The sequence below is a fragment of the Dermacentor variabilis genome, chromosome 4 (assembly GCF_050947875.1).
Source record: "Dermacentor variabilis isolate Ectoservices chromosome 4, ASM5094787v1, whole genome shotgun sequence".
Taxonomy (NCBI): domain Eukaryota; kingdom Metazoa; phylum Arthropoda; class Arachnida; order Ixodida; family Ixodidae; genus Dermacentor; species Dermacentor variabilis.
The window spans coordinates 33,712,432-33,724,822 of NC_134571.1; the positions used below are offsets into that span (position 1 = coordinate 33,712,432).

A 12,391-nucleotide genomic window follows, 5' to 3' on the forward strand; every position below is an offset into this window, starting at 1 on the left:
ACAGCCTACTGTCAGAGCCAGCCTTGACCATGGCCTAGACCGCCTCAGCTATCACAAGGTAGTGACCATGGATGGCGACAGAACAAGTTTTCATGTAGCATGACAACGACAATGCACTGTTTTCAGTGTGCGATTACAAAAGCTTATTCAAAAGATAAGTTATTTTACATGCTAAGCTAGCAGCAACATGAATTGCATCCTGTGAAGCATGAATTGCATGCTTCACAGGATGAACTATCTTAGTGGTTAGTTAGACATGGGCCACCATCCCGTTTGAGGTTATTGTAAAGTCACTTGATAAATGAAGAATATCAGAGGCGCTATTGGAAGTATGCAGGATGACATGCGATCCTTCATTGACAATGATAAGGTTCTGTCTTAGAGGGATGATGATGAACATTAAAATTTCCAATGTCTGGAGGCCAAAGTTCATTGATTTCATTTTTTTCATATTGCCAGAATCAGAGGCATGCTGCATTTTTCATGCTAAAAAACAGGGTGTGAATTCGATTTGCGCTTAGTTTAGGAGCTCTGATGTCATGTCTACATTATTTCTGTTTTTCACTTTTGAACACACAAAAGTGAGTGCGCATCCTATTCAGGGGTGTGTTAGAATCGGGCAATTACTGCCATATGAATCATCGGTGTGTTTCGATGATTTTCCTACCCCTTGCTAGTTGAGCCCATTGGACAATTGGGCAAATTTAATTCTCACGTCAGGGTGAAATTAACGGATGTCAACTGTGCATTTTCAAAGCTGTAAGGCTGGTAAATGGATGCCAAGTTGTGCTGCATAATTCTAATGAAACACACAAGAAGAAAACACAATGCAGAAAAAATTATAGTTGTAGTCTTTATACTGACTGAGTTAGTCTGGTTCCTGTGCATAATTTACTTCTCACACTAACTAATTTTCACAACCTTCCCAATTACTGCATCATATGCTAATGAAGATGTCCAGGACCATAGGACCAGTAATTCGAAGGCAATTCAACCGCTAATACCAATGTACTCACAGGGGTTTGTCTGAGGTATACGGGAACATACCCTGCTTTCTTCCAAAACCTGAGGGAAAAAAATGAACATTATGAGTATGCTCAGCACTTTCACATCACAAGCTCATCAGTACATTAACAACAGGGTATGTGTGATATCAGTGTAAAGTGCAGTTAAAGTAATGACACCACCTGATTTAGAAAACACATGAGAACAAATGAAAAACTGAAGGGCAGTGCTAACTTACAACAGAAGTTAAACAAATGTACCCCTTCGATGTTAGTGCAGTCGACTTGTGTATCAGAGGGGTGCAAGAGAGATGGGAGAGGGGTGCTAGAGGCAGGTGATGCGTAGGGAGGTGTGAAACTGAGTGAAACTGTTGTGCGGGGTGTGTGGCACAAAGGTGGGTGGCAAAAGTGTGGGGCAGTTTGCGTTATATTTTTATTTTTTCCTCCCAAGATTCTGCATTTTTCTTTTCGGCATAGACACCCAGTAGTCAGATTTAATTGTTATAGCTAAATTGCTAATGCAGCATGGGGAACATTGCAATAGTAAGTGTAGATATTTGGCCTTGTTAGTGTAACATTGCGCATATCTTTCCTGTAGCGCAAACAGTATAAGGATGCAGAAAAAAAGCAGAGACGCACACATAGACACCATTTACTGCCTGTGTGTCTCTGTTCTTCTACGTCCTTGTGCCATTTGTGCTACAAGAAAAATCTGTAGTAAGTGGTTTATTTTACCATATAACACACATAAATGTTCACAGTGTCACAGATGCTCATTGTTACATCCAAGTATCGTTAAAACTGGTAGTGCTATAAGTGGGTTCAACTGTACTTCATTCTATGTAATTAAAATGTTTGTACACTCTGATTTTTCCATGTAACCTGGCTATAACACTTATCAGTTATAGCAATGGGATTTTCTTGACACTTGAATATTATGAGTGGGTTCGACTGTAGTCCAATAAAATATGTTAAGAAACATTTTAAAGTGTGAAACCTGAGATACCTATGTGCAAGTAATTTTTCAAATTCGCATGTAATTTATATGCAAGGACAACAAAACAGGTGAACATTTGCATACTTTGGTATGCTGTCATACGTTGCATAAAGCATTTGATAGAAAAAGCACATAATTTCTGCACCTCAAAGAGTTTCCTTGAACGTTTCAGTAGAGTTATAGTAGAACACACAAAAAGGTGGAAGGAGCTAAACGTAATGTGTGGACAAATACATATATAAAGAAAAGGAAAGCACAGCTCTATGACAAATGTTACACCACAATGTGTCTCACTCTGACTCAAGAACAGCCTGAATCACAGTACCAGTAATTTGACGATACTGAGTTCAGCAAGCATGGTAGAAAGCCCCATCATTAACATGTACAACTCAGGCAACTGACAATGACAACAAAGCTACTCCTTTTGCTGATGAAACAGCTAGATCTAACTCATGTTCAAGATTCCACACTCACTTCAGCAGGTCAGGCGTGAGGCCATAGGAGACGCCCAGGTAGTCAAGTTGCTCAGCTCTTTTCTCGCTCAGCTTGAGCAGCAGGGGTGGCAGTGCCTTACGTGGCTCCAGTCGTTCAATGGTGTCTCCTTCGCCTTCCCTGTCTTCGTCGTCCAGCGACACGCTGTCCAGATCCGTGCCTGGCTTCTCCTCAAGACTTGGGATGTTGCCCAGGAAGTACTCCATCAGGAGCTCCAGGGCGCGCAGTCCGTATCCCATCTGCAATGGCCGCGGTTCGCTAAGTAAAGCATGCTCACAAATGCTTCCAGCAGAACTAAAGAAATGACACTTAACTTGAATGTTAACATAGAAGTACAATTACAAGTGCATTCATTGTAAACATGGCAGCATGTGCTACTCAATAAAGGCTGATGAGCAAAACGAGAACAAGGTGAAAGGAGGAGCCAATGTTTCGACAAGTGGACTTGCCTTCTTCAAGGCAACATATGCTTTTCTCGTCACTCCTTTATTCTTAATTCGACACCCGCTCTGGCAACACACTTTTGCTCGTTGCTGCACCCACCCGCCTTACGCCCTCTCCCATTTAGAAGAACCCCACCTATATATACTGTGGCAAGGAAAGCATATGTCGCCTTGAAGAAGACAAGTCCACTAGTCAAAATGTTGGCTCCCACTTTCAGTTTGTTTCATTTTGCTCATCGTATTGAATTTCCATCTCCCGCCTTCCCCTTGTTCTCAAAACAGGCTGAGCACTCTGGCGAGTGGCTGGCACATATTGTAGTTTATAGATTTAGCAGACGCACTCCCCAAATCCACATCATCTGCTACAATCCACAGCCAGACCAGAAATCAAGGTGCATGCATGCATGTGAGACTTGCCACATGAGATCTTTTTGAAATTCCGAGCAGTAGTGACGGCAGCAGACAATGCGCGAGTGCAATTTTGGAGTGCGTCCACTAAATCTACAAACTACAAGAGTGCACTAACTGTACACCAGAGTGCTCCGCCTGTATTGAGTGGCACGTATTCTCAATCGCAAAGCTTGTAAATGTACAGCATGTCACAAAAGCATAAAGACTAGGGTTCTCCTTATTGGCACATGCTTGCTTCTGTATATTGCAGCTGCTCATTGCAGCAAGTTTTGCAGCAGGCTTTCATTGGCAGCAAGTTTAATGTGCAGTCTTGCGGCAGGCAAACTATAAACTTGCATTAAATCACCTAAACTTGACTGGATTTTAAACGGCATCAAAATAGAGCTTTAGAACAGGGTAGCAGGCACACTTCACTGGTGAAAGTGGTATGCTGCTCACATTTGAAACAGACTGTACACCCCATCATCATAACCTTGACAAATAAGGCACACAGTTTTACAATAAGGCACGCACGACAATAAGGCACGCAGCTTTAGCCAGTCTAAGTAGACTGAAGGGAACATTTCATGTCAGTTTGTTGGGCTGTCCCTTTATCACATTGACCGTCATCTCATACTATATGTATATATCATATCAATGAGACACTTTATTCCTCAGACCTGCACCATGCGCTTTAAAAGCCAAAATAACCCGCTGCAATTCGTCAACACATAGATGAAGTGCATTGACCTTAAAATTGAGATGCCCATGGTTCTATTTTTCACCCCACCAGTGCTGTAAAATTTTTTGTTTTGTTTTGTATTATTGCTTCACCACTAATAGTCGATGACCTGTGGATAGACTGTGCAAGACTATATAAACCTCAGCTAGTCTTAACTTCCATGCTCAAGAAGAAACAACAAAAGCAGCAATCTTTGTTGGTTCACTCATGCATTCTTAAAGGCAGGGAACACGTGTGTTTCTTTTGTTAGCAAAGGTACATTCTTGCTAAGACTTTTTGAAAACCAGGCTAGAGGTAACCATGAATGATTGACACTGCAATGTCACTTTAATGTCCACACTATATTTGAGAAATTTGCATTATTCTGTGGCCCAAAGCCTAGCTCACACAATGCACAAACATATTGTGTAAGAAAATAGTAGAACTAAAGCTTTAACCATGGTAAAATTCCTTGCAAAAATTAAGAGTAGCACTTTCTCAGTCATCGCACAAAAGAGAAAACAAAATGGTAAAATGCAGATCAAACAAATGAATGATAACAAGGCAGAGTAAGATCTCACCCTTTGGTACTCGGGGTGGGTGGCAATCCTGACTATCCGAGCTCCAGCAAGACCAGCAAACTCTTCATCTTGGAACTACACAAAAGAAAAAAAAAAAAAACACTTCACATGTAGGCTGAGAGAAACATTAAGCAAATACCCAAGCAGGAAGGAACTTTATGGCATGCACCCAGTCTTTAGAGATGAGTACAGGCAGCTTAGGCGTCACAGTAGTAGCAAAGACCTTGTTTTAAAGCCCTCATGTCCTGATGACTACACTATTTAAGAGGGCAACCTGGTCTTAGGAGGCCAAAAAGAAAAAAGAGCCAATTTTCAATCTGACATTTTCGAAATCCATAAGTATTTTTGCACTAATCTGTAAATTATCTCGCTTCATGGATCAATGTTTTGGACAAGTAATAGTAAAACTAACTCTATAAACCCATGTCCCTGCTATAATGAGGTTCTTTTTTTTTTTTTTTTTTTTTTGCTGTATAAAGCTACATGTATGATAAGTGGCATAATGCAATCAGATTGTAAAGTCCTAGATACAAAATTTATTTATTTTGCTCTTGTTTGTTGTATTGCTTCTCCATTGCAAACAGTGAACTTCAATGTGTTATAATGACATTTATATTGATTAGATTTTAAAGACACTTGTATTATTGCATTCACTTTTCTGGCTATTGACCCATGCAATAAAATTAAATATTAATTTTTCAATTTTCTCGTACAGTCAAATCCACTTATAACAATATTCAAGTGCCATGAAAATTCCATTGTTGTAACCAATAATTGTTATAACCTGGTTGCATGAAAAAAGGCAATACAGGGGCATGGCAGAGCTGTCGTGAGAAAACTATAATGGTGGGTAGGCCAATGCCCCTCCTCACCACCTTCCTCCATCTGGCTGCTGATTGTGTTCACTCGTCTAACTGTTTAACCCTGCTTCCTGTGCACTCAGATAGTGTGTAACAAGCCGCAGCTGTTGGCATTCAAGAATAGCACTGTTATAACAAACGGAAAGAGGGGTCGCAGGCAGCAAGTGACATGCAAGCTCTGCCGAGGGATCGCTTTGGTAGCCCCACAAGGGGCCTTTTAAAATATGAGAGAAAGCTGCCATGGCAGCCTGTCAGGTTAAAAAATCCAGAAGAAATGCTGAGGTGAGATCGCCACGTGCATCTCACCACGTACTTCTCACCGACTTGCACAAGAAAACCCCATGTACATCAGCCTTGCTGGCTTTACACGAAGCTTGCCGACATCCATCTCTAAGGCATACATGTGTTCCACATAGTACAGTGGAAAGTCCCTAGTGAAAACGAAGGCCCGGAGGCACTGAATCATCTGCAGGGCCCCCTTCGAGGACAATGTTGAGGCAGTCTGCCCTGCCACGTCCTCGTCGCTATGTGATGCGAGCACGTTTGCAACGATCACCATATTGGTTAGAAGTTCTGATGTTTCCAATGCATCATCTGCATGTAGAAACAAGCATCCTTGCTGACTGTGGACCAAAGTTCAGGTATCACTTCGTCAGTGAAAGTTTCGCAGGCTTCGTATAAGTCACTGCTGCCTCAGACAAAGCACAGTTTTCTAAGGCAGTTCCACACCACAGAAGCACCTACTTTGGGCCAAGCACCAAAGAGAAACTGCAGGGCCATCAATACACTGATCTTAAAGTCTGGTTGCTCCCTGCTTATCTACGTGGCCATATCCATCAACCAGACTAACTTGTTCAGGAGATGGAGAGTTCATCACTTTAAGATTGGCGATCAAGCCGGCGTCCGTAGGCTGTAAGCCTGCCGTCATTTTCAGCGGCAGCTTCACCACTTAAGAGCTCAGGCATGGAGTAGTGGTCACTACAATTTCACCACCTTCCTCCTAGATTGGTCAATATGTTGATCGAACTCCAACAGCTACTCACTAAAAAGTTCTTGGGTCATCCATGCCTTGCAGTTGCGACGGTAGTGCACCGGTATCCTTACAGCACCCCAGGAACAGCAAGAATTTTTTGATTTCCCAATGACAAAAGGGGCAGGGGGGGGCACTAGTCACTCCCATTTATGTTGGCACAAAAACACAGCGAGGCACAATTTGCCATTTTTGCGACCCTTACAAGTGTCTCCTTTAAATGCATGCAGCTTGGACGGCAATGTCTGAAAGAACAGTCCTGTTCCGTCGCCATTATATATGTGGGTGTCAATGTAGTTGTCAAGGATGCGGGGCAGCCTTTCCTCCACCCACTTCTGCTTCGTCTCCATGTCAAGCAAAGCTCCCTCGCTGATGCCAACTTTGTAAGCAATGCTGCGCCTCTCTTTGAAACACTATACACAGCCGCCACCTGTCTGGGAGTCCACATTGTTGATGAGTAGGGCAAACTGCTTTGCCTTTGTGGCCACAAATGGCCCAGTGATGGGCAAGTTCATAGCACAGGCACCGAGAAACCACTTGTAGAGAGCCTCTACCGCCTCCCTATAGGCACCTTGTAGAACATGTTTGCACCTGTTGTCTACCAAGCAGCTTTCTTCGCTGAACTTCTCTGATGATTGTCAACACTGTTGGTTGTGATAGTGCAAACTTCTTCACCAAGTTGCACACTTATTTATCGTCCTTGTAGTCCTTCATGATACCACACTGTTTCCAAACCTACAGCAGTGCGCATTCTTTTCACCGGCAACACTGTGAACTGCCAATGACCAGCGGGCGGATCGGCCCTATTCCATTTTGGCAGTGAGTCAAACAAGACAAAGAAACCACGTGGCCAGGAACAACATTGACACAACCAACAAAGACGAGTGCGAGCGACTTAATCCGTTGGCAGAAGTGCACAGAAAGAGGGACTAGCAAGAAATGTGGGAACAGCACTGCCGGCACAGTTGGTATGGTCCATTCGTGTTTCGGAGGGTGGCACAACGTTGAGTTATGGGTGCAACCCATATTATTTTAGAGGGGTAGAAGGGTGACAAGAGAGAGGCACATGATGCTGACAATGCAGAGAAGGCTGGAAAACAGGTTCTGTTGTATGAGCGCATGGCGGCTGTTGGGGTGGCGGTCAAGGCCGCAGTGGCTCAAATTATCTTTTTCTTTTCAAGAATTTCGCATTCCATTACCTTTCAGTGCAGACAGCCAGCAGCCAGACTTCACCGTTATAACTCATAATGCGGCATGGGGGCATTGTAGTAAGTGGGTTATTTCACCACAGAAGACATACAAAAGCTAACGGTGAAACAGCTTTTCATTTTCATAACCAATAGGTTGTTAAAACCAACATCATTATAATACGGGTTTGACTTTAATAGAGGCCTGAAACAATAGTATGTGATCTTTAATTTAATGAACTCTTGAAGTAATTCACCTGCACAAAGAGGAAATATTATTTGAGATTGGCATGAAAAACTAAACAAGTTTGCGTAATTTCATCAAGATTAGTTGAAAAAAAAAAATTCACGTTCGTGGAACAGGCTGTCCCCTTAAGATCGTATGCATTTCACTTGACTGCAAATCTGCAGTCACCGAAATATCTAACAATGTTGTGCCAGCACCCATCATACAGTCTGTGCCTCCTGACAATACAGAAAAGTAAAATTGTAGAAAATTCCAGATGTGCCCAGTATATTCATGTTCCACAGTTGACGATTTCACCTAGCTGTTACAAGATCACTAACTAGGACCATACCAAAAGTTAGAGCAGCTGTACTTGTGCAAGTTGCTTTCATAAAAGCTTACAGGCCAGAAACCAGCACCTGTCAATGAATAGACTTTTCGTTTTCCAGTGGTAATAAGGAATGTAACATACCTGTTGTGACACAGTCCAAGGGATCATGTCTCCATGAGCCCGGCGTCCACGAGAAAAGCTGTCAGAAACACTGGACTTCGATATGCCGCCTTCATAGCAAACCTAATAGAAAGAAAAGAAAAATCTGTATCTGCCTCCCAATTTACACAGACTGAAGTTTCCTCCCTGTATGTCACTCGCAAACAAACATGCTTTTTTGCGAGTAGCACAAACAAGCAGACAATAAAGCAAACTACAGGAAATGTGCACCATGAGACAGTGGCACTGGTTATGGGATGTTACTGCGTTTTTGTCACCTAATAGAACTAGAAGCAACATGGCAACCCCATTTTACTATCAAGAGTTGTGCGTTACCTGTAACACACAGAGCACTTGTGGCAGCGCCTTGGAGTTTGGATGCACCGGAGCCAGCAACACAAAGAGATGATGCGCAGGTGCATCCGACAGCATCTGCAGGTCATTGGGCGAGTTCTTGTAGTGTGAGGCCACATACAGAGACACCACCTGCTGCAGGAAGGCCTCCGAAGCCTTGTGGTAACTGAACAGGGTGTCCCGGTTCACGTAAAATGTGCCCGGGAGTCAAGAAATAACTAGTGGCATCGCTTAGCCTAAGCTGCTGCACTAGCAATGCACTATTACTTGCGCAAAGAAGGCCGGAGGTGTGGCCAACAGCGAAGTCATTTCACTAATAATTTATGTCAGGGACTCTCAAACTGGGTTTGACAAGCAGCATCTTAGGATTCTTTGTGCAGTCAGAACAAATCCGACCACGTCCCGTTTTTCCCCCTTCACTCCCAAAATTTATCGATTTAGAGAAGAAACTTTGCATTGCAGTTTCAATTTAACAAAGCCATCGCACGCCACATCCACACTTTGATAGCCTGCTAAGAAGCTAAGTTCTGAGTTGCACGCAAGCAGGAGGAGACCCTCGCCACAGCAGCACATAAGACTTGTCATAATGCAACTTGCGGACTGATGGTGGCCATGCTGAGTATGTTGAATTTGTGCTCGCGAGCACAGCTTGTAGCATGCGAGCGGAAATCAACTCGGAGAGCCCCTTCCGAATTTAGTGGTGCCTGCCTGGTCAACTTTTGTTGCCAATGGATGATGATATGGGGTGTTTAAACAGCACATTGTAAGGGACACACTAGGCACGTTCACACATTATTTGTGATTCAGGCGCATGGAGCATGGCTCAGCACCTTGGGGAAGGAGGACATAAAGAGAAAAAAAGTTTTTTGTATAAGAACATAGGTAAGCGAAAAGAGGGAGAGGGGAGAGATTTCATGGCACTCTGGGGTAGCTGGTATGACTTTCCAAAGCCAGAAAATTTAAAAACCCTGCTCTAAGTAATGCAAATTTCACTTGGCTGTGCTGGTGTTATGTGTGAAAAGAGCTGCAAGATGAAATCTAAAAGATCATCATGACACGTCATTCATACATGGTCCTTTTGTAGCTTAATTAAAGTCGGCAGGATCGTCCAAAAGTCTCAATAATTATAAGTAAAAAAAACTAATTTAGTGAAAAAATCGAATAAGTGTATTTCACAAGTAGGTTTGCCAGTGCATTAATGTATGCACCTGTGCTTACAAATAACCTGGTCAGCTTCTTCTACAGTCAATGTCCCACTCGAAACCTGCATTCTTTGCCAACTTTGCAGTGATGGTAATTGTTTTAGACTAATCAAAATTATTGCGGCTTTCTATAAGGCATTCCATGAGCACCAACAACAATGTACTACACATGTAGTACAAGTCATGTGATGACATGTCATGCCAAATTCAAGTCCTCTTAGGACACCTATGTAATGCCATGTCGCACTTATTTCACTGAAAGTGCTGTCAATAACATCCAGGTTAATTATTTGCAACGGTTTGGGCCACACACATTCAGTGATGTGGTTGCTGGTCAATTCGAAAAACATGTTACATGAAGCCCTATTCTGCAATCCCATTGCTTGTGCATGTAGTGTGCACAATGGCAACTCAATATATGCAGCTCAAGGATATAGTTGGCAGTCCTGCGGTGGCGGGCAGCCAGAAGCTGGGGGTACTGATGCATCCAGGCAAAGAAGCTGGTTAAGCCATTTCTCAACAGAGTCTCCAGGCTTGTACCTGATGGACTCATTCAGTGACACCTCGTACAGAGCCCGCCCTGCAAAGCAGAACATGATTTGGCAATGCAATGGCACTTCCATTTGGGTAGCATAGCTGAGGAAAGTAAATTCTCAAATCGAATTCAAGTACACAACAATTTCCTCCACAATCCGGAATCCTAAAAACAACACATCATAAAAGAAATGGAGTAGTACTTTAGGAAAACGAATAAGTTGGCAAATGCCACAACTTCAATGACTGATAACACTTTCAGGAGGTTTGCTCTTATGATGGAACAAAATCTTCAATTTTATGCTGTTTTTTTTTCTGCAAGCAGTCTGTAACATGTTAAACAGCTTTGAAATAACACAGGAGTAACATTTCCTACTCTTGAAGTACAAGTAGTAGCAGTAATAGTATTAGTAGTGGCAGTGGTAGTGGTAAAAATGATGCCATATTTACACATCTGTTTCAAACATACAAGGACCCGCCGTGGTTGCTCAGTGGCTATGGTGTTAGGCTGCTGAGCACGAGGTCGCAGGATCGAATCCCGGCCACGGCGGCAGCATTTCGATGGGGGCGAAATGCAAAAACACCCGTGTACTTAGATTTAGGTGCACGTTAAAGAACCCCGGGTGGTCGAAATTTCCGGAGTCCCCCACTACGGCGTGCCTCATAATCAGAAAGTGGTTTTGGCACGTAAAACCCCATAATTTAATTTTTTTTAATTTTTAACATACAAGGTGGAAATAACACATCTTTTTATATTAATACCTAGCAGTCATAGTGCTAGTAGAATTTTCGTGAAATGATCACACTTGACAAAAATTTTTCAAGGGTCCCGGCCCAAGTCAATGGGCTTAAAGCGTGTTAAATTTCAAATGCTGCAAACTGCTTTTAGTGGCACAGCAGATAATAGGAACTGAAGATGGGAAATAATAGAAGATGGAAATAGAAGATGGCAGCACTGCATAAATGGAAAGCCACGCAATGAGCATTAGCACTTTTCGAAGCCCAATTGTTTTCCCTATTTCGAAGACAACACACCAAAGTGCCCAATTTTTGTCGAAATATGTTGTCTATTTCTTCCAACTATTTCGCCATAAGATAAAGGACTGTCTTCGGATTGCAGAAAAAAAATCCCTACGAAGTCGGAAATCTTAGCCATTTCATTGCTGTTTCCCCCTTAATTTCCAGATTTGTAATGTTTTTGTGGAATATGAATTTCGGGTTAACCAAATTTAAGCGTCGTCCTGAGATGTTCATATTATCGAGATTCTACTGTACAGAGTCTGTTAATTTCTAAAACGATAACAGAAGTTAGGGGAACCGCTTCTAAGGTATGCGACCAGGCATGTTGGTGTTGATTCGTGTAGTTCAACAGTGCGAACATAGACAAAAGACGGTGAGAGGTGTGGGGATGCACGATTCTCACGCGTCCCCTGAGATGTTGTTTTCTCACATAGCTCTTGTCTCATGTAATCTGGCTTTGCCGCGTGGCTTTGCTGCGGCGGTCGGTATGCTTGCAGGGTAGTACGAGAGATGGCGCAAGTGTGGCTCTGCTAACGCCACCTAACGGCAGGGTCACTTAGGCGCAAAAAAAGAGAAGGCTTTTCCCCTTTGGCTCAGGGCCGGAAAGCGGCGCCGACGTTCTGCGTGTGCGCTGATCTCGCGAAGACCATCTCGTGAAGCCTACCCCTGAATGGATGAACACGATCGTTCGAACGTGCCACCATTCGTGTGACCGTGCACATGAATGACCAGACATTGGTGTCCAGCATGGGGCAGACATATTCGCTCATTATCCGTCGCGGTGAGTCGGACTTCTGCAATTTGTCGCGCGCTCATCGGCATGTTTTGTGGATAGCAACTCAGCTAGCAGGCCTTAGTCT

At 43.1% G+C, this 12,391-nt stretch overlaps 1 protein-coding gene across 1 annotated transcript in view; it reads right to left on the reverse strand.

Annotated features, from left to right (window-relative positions):
• The window catches only part of l(1)G0020 (RNA cytidine acetyltransferase l(1)G0020), a 42,588-nt gene that overhangs the window by 10,984 nt on the left and 19,213 nt on the right, over window positions 1–12,391 (reverse strand). The window contains exons 9-14 of the mRNA XM_075688577.1: window positions 10,413–10,557; window positions 8,758–8,971; window positions 8,404–8,505; window positions 4,629–4,703; window positions 2,476–2,732; window positions 1,017–1,065 (exon numbers count right to left, since the gene is read on the reverse strand). Of these exons, the coding sequence (XP_075544692.1) occupies window positions 1,017–1,065; window positions 2,476–2,732; window positions 4,629–4,703; window positions 8,404–8,505; window positions 8,758–8,971; window positions 10,413–10,557 (842 nt within the window). The remainder of the gene's footprint in view (window positions 1–1,016; window positions 1,066–2,475; window positions 2,733–4,628; window positions 4,704–8,403; window positions 8,506–8,757; window positions 8,972–10,412; window positions 10,558–12,391) is intronic.